Here is a 13,050-nt window from a genome sequence, read left to right on the forward strand (position 1 = left end):
ATATTTGTAACACCGACTTAGAATTTCCCCTAAATTAACGTTAGACACCAAGTCACAAATCCAGGAAGCTCAGAGAACAGAAAGTAGGATAAATGCCAAAAGCACTACACCTATACATATTATATTCAAACTACAGAAAATCAAAGATGAAGCTAGAAGAAAAAAGCATTTTACGTATAGAGGAGCAAAAAGAAAGATTATATCTGACTTCTCCTCAAAAACTATGCAGGCGAGAATAAAATGGAGTAAAGTATCTAAAATGTATAGAGAAAAAAAACAGCAACACAGAATTCTGTAATTGGAGAAATTATCCTTCAAAAGTGAAGAAATAAAGACTCTGACAAAAGTTGACAGAATGTGTTGCCAGTAGACTTGCCCTTCCACGAAATGTAAAAAGAATTTTCCAAAGCATACACAAGTTTCAATAACTGAATTGATCAAGCAGAAGAAAGGATATCAGAGATTGAAGATCAACTCAATGAAATAAAACGAGAAGGCAAGCTAGAGAAAAAAAGAGTGAAAAAAAATGAACAAAGCCTCCAAGAAATATGGGATTATGTGAAAAGACCAAATCTACGTTTGATCAGTGTACCTGAATGTGACGGGCAGAAAGAAACCAAGTTGGAAAACACTCTTCAGGATATTATCCAGGAGAACTTTCCCAACCTAGGAAGGTAGGCCAACATTCAAATCCAGGAAATACGGAGAAATTATTTAAAGAGAAAGAAAATAATTTAGGTAAGAAATTCAGATCTCTATAAAGAAAAAAAGAGCAACAGCTGGTCTCAGTGGCTCACACCTGTAATCCCAGTGCTTTGGAGGCTGAAGTGTGAGGATCACTTGAGGCCAGAAGTTCAAAACCAGCCTGGGTAACTTAGCAAGACCCCATCTCTACTTAAAAAAAAGAAAAGAAAAGAAAAGAAAAAAGAGCATCAAAGCAGAAATAAGTGAAGGCTAAATAACTTTTATTTTTCTTATTCTTTTTTTTTTTTTTTTTTTTCCTTTGGGACGGAGTTTCGCTCTTGTTACCCAGGCTGGAGTGCAATGGCGCGATCTCGGCTCACCGCAATCTCCGCCTCCTGGGTTCAGGCAATTCTCCTGCCTCAGCCTCCTGAGTAGCTGGGATTACAGGCACGCGCCACCATGCCCAGCTAATTTTTTGTATTTTTAGTAGAGACGGGGTTTCACCATGTTGACCAGGATGGTCTCGATCTCTTGACCTCGTGATCCACCCACCTCGGCCTCCCAAAGTGCTGGGATTACAGGCTTGAGCCACCACGCCCGGCCTATTTTTCTTATTCTTAATTGAGCTAACATATAAGTTTGTCAAAAATAATAATAGCAACAATGGGCCAGGTGCAGTGGCCCATGCCGGTAATCCCAGCACTTTGGGAGGCCAAGGCAGGTAGATCACTTGAGGTCAGTTAAAGCCTGGCCAACATGGCAAAACCTCATCTCTACTAAACATACAAAAATTAGCTGGTGTCATGGCACACACCTGTAATTCCAGCTGCGCAGGAGACTAAGGCAGGAGAATCACTTGAACCCGGAGGTGGAGGTTGCAGTGAGCCAAGATCATGCCACTGCACTCAACCCTGGGCAACAGAATGAGACTCTGTCTCAAAAAAAAAAACAAAAGGGCCAGGCACGGTGGCTCAAGCCTGTAATCCCAGCACTTTGGGAGGCCGAGGTGGGTGGATCACGAGGTCAAGAGATCGAGACCTTCCTGGTCAACATGGTGAAACCCCGTCTCTACTAAAAATACAGAACATTAGCCGGGCATGGTGGTGCATGCCTGTAATCCCAGCTACCCAGGAGGCTGAGGCAGGAGAATTGCCTGAACCCAGGAGGCGGAGGTTGCGGTGAGCCGAGATCGTGCCATTGCACTCCAACCTGGGTAGCAAGAGGGAAAATCTGTCTCAAAAAAAAAAAAAGCATTTATAAAAAAATAGCAACAATGCATTAGATTATAAATGCTTACTTATGCTTTTATATTAAAGAAATGAATGACAACAATGCTAAGAAAGATGAGAAGAGGCCGAGCCAGGTGACTCACACCTGTAATCTTAGCACTTTGGGAGGCTAAGGAGGGTGGATCACTTGAGGTCAAGAGTTCAAGACCAGCCTGGCCAACATGATGAAACCTCATCTCTACTAAATATACAAAAATTAGCTGGGCGTGGTGGTGAGCACCTGTAATCTCAGCTATCAGGGAGGCTAAAGCACGAGAATCACTTGACCCCGGGAGGCAGAGGTTGTACTGAACCAAGATGGTGCCACTGCACACCATCCAGTCTGGGCAACAGAGCAAGACTCTGTATCAAAAAAAAAAAAAAAAAAAGATGGGAGGAAAGAATTATAAGGTACTCATACTAACCTTGAAGCAGTATAGGGTTATTTGAAAGCAGATTTGGATTACTTGTAAATACATATTGCAAACTCTAGTGAAATCACTTTAAAAGTAAAAATAGAGTATAACAAATAAGAAAGAAGAGAAAATGGAATCAGATAAGATGGTCAATTAAAACAACAAATGGCATAGAAAGAGTGAAAGACAAAAATAGGAACAAAGAACAGGACAACAAATAGAAAAACAGTAATGAATATGGTAGATAATAATCCAACTATGTCAATAATCACTTTGAATGACAATAGTCTAAATGACCAACTAAAAGATTGTCAGAGTGGATCAAAAAAATACCCAACTATATGTTGTCTATAAAAAACTCATTTTAAATGTAAAAACATATCTAAATTAAAAGTAAATGGATAAAAATATACCACATTAACACTAATCAAAAGAAAGCATATTAACACTAACCAAAAGAAAATTTAAAACTTCTGCTCTACAAAAGATAATGTCAAGAGAATGAGAATACAAGCCACACACTGGGAGAAAATGTCTGCAAAAGAAACATCTAATAAAGGACTGTTATCTATAATAAATAAAGAGTCAAAAGTTGTTAAGTCTTTTTTTCTTATTGTTAAAACTCAACAATAAGAAAACAAGCAACCTGATTAAAAAGTGAGTCAAAGACCTTAACAGACACCTTACAAAAGGAGACATACAGATGGCAAACAACCATATAAAAAGAGTAGCTATATTAATTTCAGACACAGCCAACTTCAGAGCAAGAAAAGTTGTCAGATATAAAAAGAGCCATTTCAAAATGCTTTTAGAGCTGGGCACAGTGGCTTATGCCTGTAATCCCAGTACTTTGGGAGGCTAAGGAGAGAAGATCACTTGAGCCCAAGAGTTCAAGACCAGCTTAGGCAACATAGCAAATCCCATCTCTACAAAAAAAAAAAAAAAACTAGAAAAATTAACCAGGCATGGTGGTACACACCTGTAGTCCCCACTACTCAGAGGCTGAGGTAAGAGGATTGCTTGAGCCCAAGAGTTCAAGACTGCAGTGAACTATGATCATATCATTGTACTCCAGTCTGAGTGACAGAGCAAGACCCTGTCAAAAAAAAAAAAAAGATGCTTTTTGGGTCAATTCTCCAAGAAGATAAAACAATTTTTAACATCTATAGGCCTAGCAATATGGTGTCAAAATACATGAAGCAAAAACTGGTAGAACTGCAAAGAGAAATTAATCCACTTATAATAGTTGAATATTTCAACATCTCTATCAGAAATGGACAGATCCAGCAGGCAGAAAATCAGTAAAACATGTAGGTTGAGTGTCCCTTATCCAAAATGCTTGAGACCAGAACAATTAATGTATCAGATTTCAGATTTTTTTTAGATTTTGGAATATTTGCATTGTGTTTACCAGTTGAGCATCCCCAATCTGAAAATCCAAAATCTGAAATGCTGCAGTGAGCATTTCCTTTGAGCATCATTTTGGCACTCAATTGGATTTTGGAGTATTTTAGATTTGGGATTTTTGGATTAGGGTTGCTTAACCTGTAGTTGGAGATAGACCACATTCTGGGCCATGAAACATGCTTTAACAAATTTAAAAGATTATAAATCATATAGTATCTGCTCTCAGATCACAATGGAATTAAACCAGAAATAAATAACAGAAAGATAGCTGGAAAATCACAAAACACCTGAAGATTAAACAACACACTTCTAAATACCACCTGAGTCAAAGAAGAAATCTCAAGAATAATTCAAAATTATTTTGAACTAAATGAAAATGAAAACACATCTTTTTTTTTCTTTATTAAATATCCATTTGTTTATTTATTTGTCAGTAGAGATGAGGTCTCACTATGTTGCCCAGGCTGCTCTTAAGCTCCTAGGCTCAAGTGATCCTCCTGTCTCAGACTCCAAAAGTGCTGGGATTACAGAGAAAACACATCTTATCAAAATTCATGGCATACAGGAAAAACTGAGAGGAAAATTTATAGCACTGAATGCATAAATTGGAAAAGAATATCTGAAATCAATCTTCTAAGTTTCCACCATAGGCAACTAGAAAGAGAAAAGCAAATTAAATCCAAAGTAAGCAGAAGAAAAGAAGTAATACAAATTAGAGTAAAAACAATGAAAGTGAAAACAGAAAACCAATATTTTTAAAAAATCAATGAAACCAAAATCTGGTTATTTGAAAAGATCAATAAAATCAATAAATTCTATCCAGGTTAAGAAAAAGAGATAGAGAGGTTTCAAATTACTGATACATAAATGAAAGAGGAGACATCACTACAAATCCCATGGATGTTAAAATGAAGAAATATTATGAACAAGTCTATGCCCACAAATTTACTAACCTAAAGGGAATGGACTAACTGTCAAAAGACACAACTGCCAAAACTCACAGAATTAAAAATAGGCAATCTCAATAAGTATCTACTAAAGAAATTAAGACAATAATTAATAACCCTCCAAAACAGAAAGCACCAGGCCTGCCAACTTCACTGGTGAATTCTAAAAACATTTAAGTAAGACATTATACCAATTGTCTACTATCTCTTTCAGAAGACAAAAGCAGAGGAAATATTTTTGAACTCATTCCATGATGCCAGCAGTACCCTAATACCAAAACCAGACAAAGACTTTTATCAGAAAATTACAGACAAATATCGCTCATGAACATAGATGCAAAAATACTCAATAAAATATCAGCAAATCAAATCCAACAGTGTATAAAAGGACCCTGGCACAGTGGCACACACCTGTAATCCCAACTCTAGCTACTCTGGAGACTGAAGTGGGAGGATTGCTTGAGGCCAAGAGTTTGAGACTAGCCTAGGCAACATAGCAAGATCCCATCTCTAAAAAGAAATTTTAAAAACTCTCTGGGTGCAGTGGCACACACCTATAGTCTCAGCCGCTAAGGTGGGTGAGGCAGGAGGATCACTTGAGCCCAGGAGTTCAAGGCTAGTGAGCTATGATCATGCCTGGGAATAGCCACTGCACTTCTAGCCTGGATGACAGAGCAAGATCCAGTCTCAAAAAAAAGGTGTAACAAGAATTACACAACACAACTAAATGGGATGCAGCCAAGGTATTCAAGGCTTGTTCAACATTTTAAATCAATTATTGTAATCCATTACATAACAGGCTAAAAAAATTACATGATCATATCAATAGATATAGAAAAATCGTTTGACAAAAGCCAACACTCATTCATGGTAAGAACTCTCAGTAAACTAGGAATAGAAGGGAACTTGCTCAACCTGGTAAAGAATATCTACAGAAACCTATAGCTAACATCATACTTAATGGTGAGAAACTAGAAGCCTTCCCACTAAGATCAGGAACAAGGCAAGGATGTTCCTTCTCACCATTCTTTTTCAACATTGTACTTAAAGTTTTAATCAATAACAATAAAACAAGAAAAGGAAACAGAGATACAGATTGAGAAGAAAGAAATAAAACTATTTTTGTTCACAGATAACATAACTGTCTATATAGAGAATCTGAAAAAATCAACAAAAAAAAATCCTGGAACTAATAAGCAATTACAGCAAGGCTTCACAATGTTGGGTGAAGCAGCAAAGGAGAAAGGACTTACAGAGTGCCTTCGTAAATTGGTTATGAGTAACATATAAACTGGGAACAACAAAGCACAGCAAACTGCAGGAGGCCTCTGGGGAGGCAAACTTGTCCATGCCTCGTGTTCCAGTGCAGGGTGACCTAGGCTCTGTTACCATAAACATTGTACTCAAGTACATAAAGCCCCTTCACAGCACTATGACGTAGCCAGACTTATAGGCTCCTTGTGAGGCCTGAGTTCTACCAGCTGCACACAGATAATAAGCTAAAGATAACCACATGTTCTTGTTTTGTGAAACTCCTGAAACCACCACTGTTACCAGTCTTCAGAATAACACACCAGTTCCAGCTCACTGATTCACTTCCAGCTCAATGATTCACTCCACCATCACATCACCCTCTCCCCACCATCTCTCCACCCCTACCCTATAGATCAAAGTAACTGTAACCAATAAATAGTGTGAGAGATCAGAGCTCAGGGCCTTCACTGTCTCCTCCAGTAATGAGTGATGACTCCCTGGTCCCACTTTCTCTCTTAATCTTTTTCTCATTCCTTTGTCACCACTGAATTCAGGGTACCTACAGGTGATACGGGGGTTGGTTCCCTACAGCACAATACAAGGGTAATATACAGAAGTCAATCACTTTTTATACACCAGCAATGAATAAGCAGAATTTGAAATTGAAAACGCAATACCATTTACATTAGTATACAAAACAATGAAATAGGTACAAATCTAACTAAATATGTGCAAGATCTATATGAGGAAAACTATAAAATTTTGATGAAAACAATCAAAGAATAATTAAATCAATAGAGAAATATTCCATGATCTTGGGTAGGAAGATTTAATATTGTCAAGATGTCAATCTTTCCCAACATGATCTACAGATTCAATGCAATCTCAATAAAAATTTCAGCAAGTTACATTGTGGTTATCTACAAACTGATTCTAAAGTTTATATGGTGCGGCAAAAGACTCAGAATAGTCAATATGGCATTAAAGGAGAAGAACAAAGTTCAAGACTTACTATAAAGATACAGTAATCAAAATAGTGAGGGATTAGTGGAAGAAAAAAAAAAAGACAAAGAGACCAATGAAACAAAAGAGCCCATAAATAGACCCAAATAAATATAGTCAACTGATCTTTGACAAAGGAGTAACAGCTATGTAATAGAGAAAGATGGTCTTTTCAACAAATGATGCTGAAACAAGTGGACATCTACATGCCAAAATGAAAAACAAAAGAATCTGGACACAGATCTTACACCCTTCACAAAAATTAACTCAAATGTATCTTAGATCAAAATGTAAAATACAAACCAAAAAACTCTGAGATAAAGAGAAAACCTGGATGATCTTGGGTATCATGATGACTTTTTTTTTAAGATACAATACCAAAGATACAATCCATGGAAGAAATAATTCACAAGCTGGACTTCATTAAAACTTCTTCTCTACAAAAGTAAGTATCAACAGAATGAGAACACAAGCCACAGACTGGGAGGAAATGTCTGCAAAAGAAATATCTGATAAAGGACTGTTATCTATAATATACAAAGACTCAAAATTTTAAGTCTTTTTTCTCATTGTTGAGTAAAACTGAACAATAAGATAACAAGCAACCTGATTAACAAGTGGGCCAAAGACCTTAACAGACACCTTGCCAAAGGAGGCATAGAGATGGTAAATCATCAAATGAAAAGATTCTCATCATATGTCATCAGAGAAACACAATTTAGAACAACAATGAGATACCAATACACACCTATTCAAACAGCCAAAATCCGGAACTTTTACAACACCAAATGCTGGTGAGAGTATAGAACAACAGAAACTCTCATTCACTGCTGATAGAAATAAAAAATTGTATATCCACTTTGGAAGACAGTTTGGAAGTTTCTCACAAAACTAAACATACTTTCACCATATGATCCAGGAATTGTGCTCCTTGGTATTTACCCAAAGGAGTTTAAAATGTCCACACAAAAGCCTGCATGTGGATATTTATAGGAGGCTTATTCATAACTGCCAAAGCTTGAAAGCAACCAAGATGTCCTTTAGTAGGTAAAGGAATAAACTGTGGTATGCCTAAACAATGAATAGAATATTATTCAGTGCTTAAAAAATGAGCTATCAAGTGATGAAAAGACATGGAGAAAACTTGAATGAATATTACTAAGTGAATGAAACCAATCTGAAAAGCCTACATACTACAGGATTCCAACTATATAACATTCTGGAAAAGGCAAAATTATGGAGACACTTAATAGATCAGTGGTTACTGGGGTAGGTTGTAGAGGATCAACAGGAAGAACACAAAATATTAGGGCAATGAAACTATTCTGTATTACACTATAATGGCAGACATATTTGTACAAACCCATAGAATATACAACCCCAAGAAAGAACACTAATGTAAACTATGAACTTTGAACAATTATGATGTGCCAATGTAGGTTCATCAGTTGTAACAAATGTGCCACTCTGGTGAGGTATGTTGATAATGGGGGAGGCTATACATGCATGGGGCAAAAACTTTGAAAACTGGACTCTGCATAAACCACCACCCAAGTCCCAGAACCAACCTTTGGTAGTACATACATAAAATAGACCCAGGGCAACACAGCAAAGGCATTGAAAATTGAACTGATACTGGAACTCCCACACTGAAAAGGCAAGACAAAACCTATTCTGAACCTAAGTTAGCTGACTGGCTGACAGAAAATAAATAAACATTCTCTAGGAAATCTTAAGAGGACTCAGAATCTCATAACATAATATTCGAAATGTCCGGGATATAATCCAGAATTAACACTCAATGAACTAGGAAAATGTAACCATTCTAAGTCTCAAATTATTATCTAAGATAGCTGATGAGATAACCAATAAAATTAGGATTTATGGGAAAAAAAGGACCACAAAAATGGACCCCAAGGTATTCTAGATACAGCATTACTGCATACAACTATGTTTATTACATTCACAGAGATAAAAAGTTGAGCTTTAAAAAGTCAGCAAAGAGCTTAAAACTCTGGAAAGTGATATTACATATTTTTAAAGAACCAGCTAGTACTCAACCAGAAAATGTAATAACAGAAATTAAGACACCAACTAATAAATTTTAAAACAGAAAAGAATTAACTAAATAGAAAATCAGTAAACTGGAAAGAGAGGCTACAAGAAATTATGTGGGCCAGGGCAGTGGCTAATACCTATAATCCCAAAATTTCAGGAGGCCAAGGTGGGCAGATCACTTGAGCCCAGGAGTTTGAGACTATCCTGGGCAACATGGCAAAACCCTGTCTCTACAAAAAATACAAAAATTAGCCTGGCATGGTGGTGTGCACCTATAGTCCCAGCTACTTGGGAAACTGCGGTAAGAAGATTGCTCGAGCTTGGGAAGCAGGGGTTATAATGAGCCAAGATGGAACCACTGCACTCCTGCCTGGGCAACAATGTGAGACCCTAAAAAAAAAAAAAAAAAAAAGAAGAAGAAAAAAAGAAAAAAAAAGTATCCTGAGTGGAGTACAGTGAGAAAAAAGATGAAAAATACGTATAGAGTCAGAAATACAAAACAGTGGCCTCATTGTCGTGACCTGAAAAGATTGAACAGGCTCTCATCTCAGGGACTTTGCACTTAACTGCCTGAAAAATTATTTCCCAAAATAGAAGGCTCATTCCCTTAACTTTATTCAGGCCTCTACCCAATGTCACTTAATCAGGAAAAACTTCCCAATTACCCTGTACCAAAATATTCTCTCCTTAAGCAGGTATCATCTAACACATATTTTATATATTCATTAGTAAACTATATCTTCCCCCTCACTAGAATGTATACTCTCTTTTTTTACTTTAACTTCTGGGTTACATGTGCAGAACATGCAGGCTTGTTACACAGGTATACATGCGGTGGTTTGCTGCACCTATCAACCCATTGTATAGGTTTTAAGCCCCACATGCATTAGGTATTTGTCTTAATGCTCTCCTTCCCCTTGCCCCCCATATCCCGACAGGCCCCAGTGTGTGATTTTCCCCTCCCTGTGTCCATGTGTTCTCATTGTTCAGCTCCCATTTATGAGTGGAGAACATGCAATGTTTGGTTTTCTGGTCCTGCATTAGTTTGCTAAGAATGATGGCTTCCAGCTTCATCCATGCCTCTGCAAAGGACATGAACTCATTCTTTTACAGAAAAAATATAAACAACCCCATCAAAAAGTAGGCAAAGGATATGAATAGACACTTCTCAAAAGAAGACATTTATTCAGCCAACAAACATATGAAGAAAGCTTATCATTAATAGTCACTAGAGAAATGTAAATCAAAACCACAAGATACCATCTCAAGCCAGTTAGAATGGCGATTATTAAAAAGTCAGGAAACGACAGATGTTGGAGAGGCTGTGGAGAAATAGGAATATTTTTTTACCCTGTTGGTGGGAGTGTAAATTAGTTCAACCATTGTGGAAGACCGTGTGGCAATTCCTCAAGGATCTAGAACCAGAAATACCATTTGACCCAGCAATCCCATTACTGGGTACATACCCAAAGGATTATAAATCATTCTACTATAAAGACACATGCACACATATGTTTATTGCAGCACTATTTAAAATAGCAAAGACTTGGAACCAAACCAAATGTCCATTAATGACAGACTGGATAAAGAAAATGTGGCACATATACACCATGTAATGTATACTTTTGTAAGAGTAGAGACTTTGTTCACTGCTGTTTTTCATCAGCATCTAGATTTCATAACATAGCAGGCACTAAAAAAAATTTAATGAATGAATAAAAAAAGGTAAAAACACAGTAACAAAAAGACTGGTCAACTACCTAAGGCAGGAATCTGGATACAGTTTACACTAACAACAAGGCAAGTATCAAGACTTTTTTTCTTCTTTTTTTTCTTTTCTTTTCTTTTTTTTTACTCAGCACAAAAACCTGAATAAGTATCAAGACTTTTTTTTAAAAAAAATCTTTTAGCTGGGCACAGTGGCTCACACCTGTAATCCCAGTACTTTGGGAGGCCGAGGAAGGCAGATCACGAGGTCAAGAGATCAAGACCGTGCTAGCCAACATGGTGAAACCCCATCTCTACTAAAAATACCAAAAAAAAAAAAAATTAGCTAAGCATAGTGGTGCGTGCCTGTAGTCCCAGCTACTCGGGAGACTGAGGCAGGAGAATAGCTTGAACCCGGGAGGCAGAGCTTACAGTGGCCGAGATCAGGCCACTGCACTTAGCCTGGCGACAGAACGAGACTCCATCTCAAAAAGAAAAAAAAAAAACTTTCTACATGTCACATCAAGACATACCCCAACTTTACTTTATTAAAGAGATCATCTTGAAAAATGTAACTTCCTCACCATCTGATCTCTAACTTAGCTAAAATCTTAATGTAAGAAAAAAAGAACTATCAGACTTGTCTCTCTAACCCAAGTTATTTTCTGCAAGACAGCCAATGTGCTATTCCTCTACCCTATCACTGTACTTTTCACCACTTTTTATATCTAGGCAGAAAAATTAATCTTGAATGTTGAATACATTGGATATAGTAGAGGAGCTGGCTGTGGTATGCTACATTCTGAAAGACACATATAGTTTTAAAAAGCAAGGTCCTACAGGCAGGGATAAGAATAAAAAAACCTGGCCGGGCACAGTGGCTCACACCTGTAATCCCAACACTTTGGGAGACCAAGGCAAGCAGATCACCTGAGGTCAGGAGTTCGAAACCAGCCTGGCTAACATGGTGAAATACCATTTCTACTAAAAAAATTTTTTAAATTAGCTGGGCATGGTAGTGTGCACCTGTAATATCAGCTACTCGGGAGGCTGAGGCAGGAAAACTACTTGAACCCGGGAGGTGGAGGTTGCAGGTGAGCTGAGATCACACCATGGCACTCTAGCTTGAGCAACAAAAGCAAAATTCCATCTCAAAACAACAACAACAAAAGAATAAAAAAACTAATAGTGGATGTTAGAAATAACGACAATAATAATAATAAAATGGCCAACATTTACTGAGTACTTTGCATTGTTCTAAGCATATTTATTAACATTTACTTCTCAGGACAATACTAAGAGGCTTTAATTAATAAACAGAGTGGCAATCAGAGAGACTACATAATTTATTCAAATTATTCAAGCTCCCCAGGTAGACAGAAACTGAAAGTTTCTGAGCACAGGCTGTCTAATCCTTAAGCCCAAACTGTTAAGTAGTAAGCTGCATAATATAAATTAAAATTTTTAGCTAAGAAAAATAGAGAATATCCTGAAAAAGCAGGTAGACAGTATTTCCCAATGAATTCTCAGCAGAAACAAAAGTAGAGCCAATGTCAAATTAATGGCAAAAATGAAGACTATTATTTTTTATCATCAGTTTTATTTTTGATCAAAATGGGAAATAATCCTACTTCACAATTAAAAAAAATGAAAATGTGTAAAAATTTTAAAGCTGTTCTTTTACAAACATAACACAACCATATTAGAATGTTTTAAAAGGATGTTTCTTTAGAAAAAAATTGAGAATTCTATTTAGATTAAAAATAAACATTGCACCGCTGTTCATAAGTACAATGGCTTTAGCAAAGCCTCTACTGGTATTTTCTATTATGAGCATGGCTATGTATCTTATTCTTGATTCAATTTCCTAGTTATTCCAGATAGAAGTTAGTCTCAAAATCATCCCTTACCTGAAACCAGGATTAACTATAAATATCAAGAATATACCTTTTGAAATATATTACCTTTCAAAAAGTTTTGAGCTTTCAAAACTCAAAGAACTGTGGCTCTCCTTACTACTTACATAATAATAGTCTGAGACACACATAATTGGTTCAAATCAAAATTGGTTCCAAAAAGTAAAAAGACAATTTCTTCCCCTCTTCACCTCTACCAGTAAAATAATAAATTGATAAAATCACATAAAACAAGAAAGATACTTACATTTCTTTGTCTTTTCTGCAGATCTAGCGCAGGTTTCTTTGAGTAGATTACATAAATGCCTTGTAGCATTATTCCTGAAACAAAGGAAAGAGTTTGCCTATGTGTAATCTGATCTCAAAGCAAAATCACATATGTAAGTTATGA

At 36.8% G+C, this 13,050-nt stretch overlaps 1 protein-coding gene across 4 annotated transcripts in view; it reads right to left on the reverse strand.

Moving 5' to 3' along the window:
• SYCP1 (synaptonemal complex protein 1) overlaps positions 1-13,050 on the reverse strand; it is a 119,638-nt gene that overhangs the window by 100,849 nt on the left and 5,739 nt on the right. For all 4 annotated transcript variants that reach the window (XM_032249647.1, XM_032249645.1, XM_032249648.1 and 1 more), the window contains exon 8: positions 12,907-12,980. In XM_032249647.1, the coding sequence (XP_032105538.1) occupies positions 12,907-12,980 (74 nt within the window). The remainder of the gene's footprint in view (positions 1-12,906; positions 12,981-13,050) is intronic.

This window comes from Sapajus apella, unplaced genomic scaffold (genome assembly GCF_009761245.1).
Source record: "Sapajus apella isolate SASKATOON/1434 unplaced genomic scaffold, GSC_monkey_1.0 scaffold69, whole genome shotgun sequence".
Lineage (NCBI taxonomy): Eukaryota > Metazoa > Chordata > Mammalia > Primates > Cebidae > Sapajus > Sapajus apella.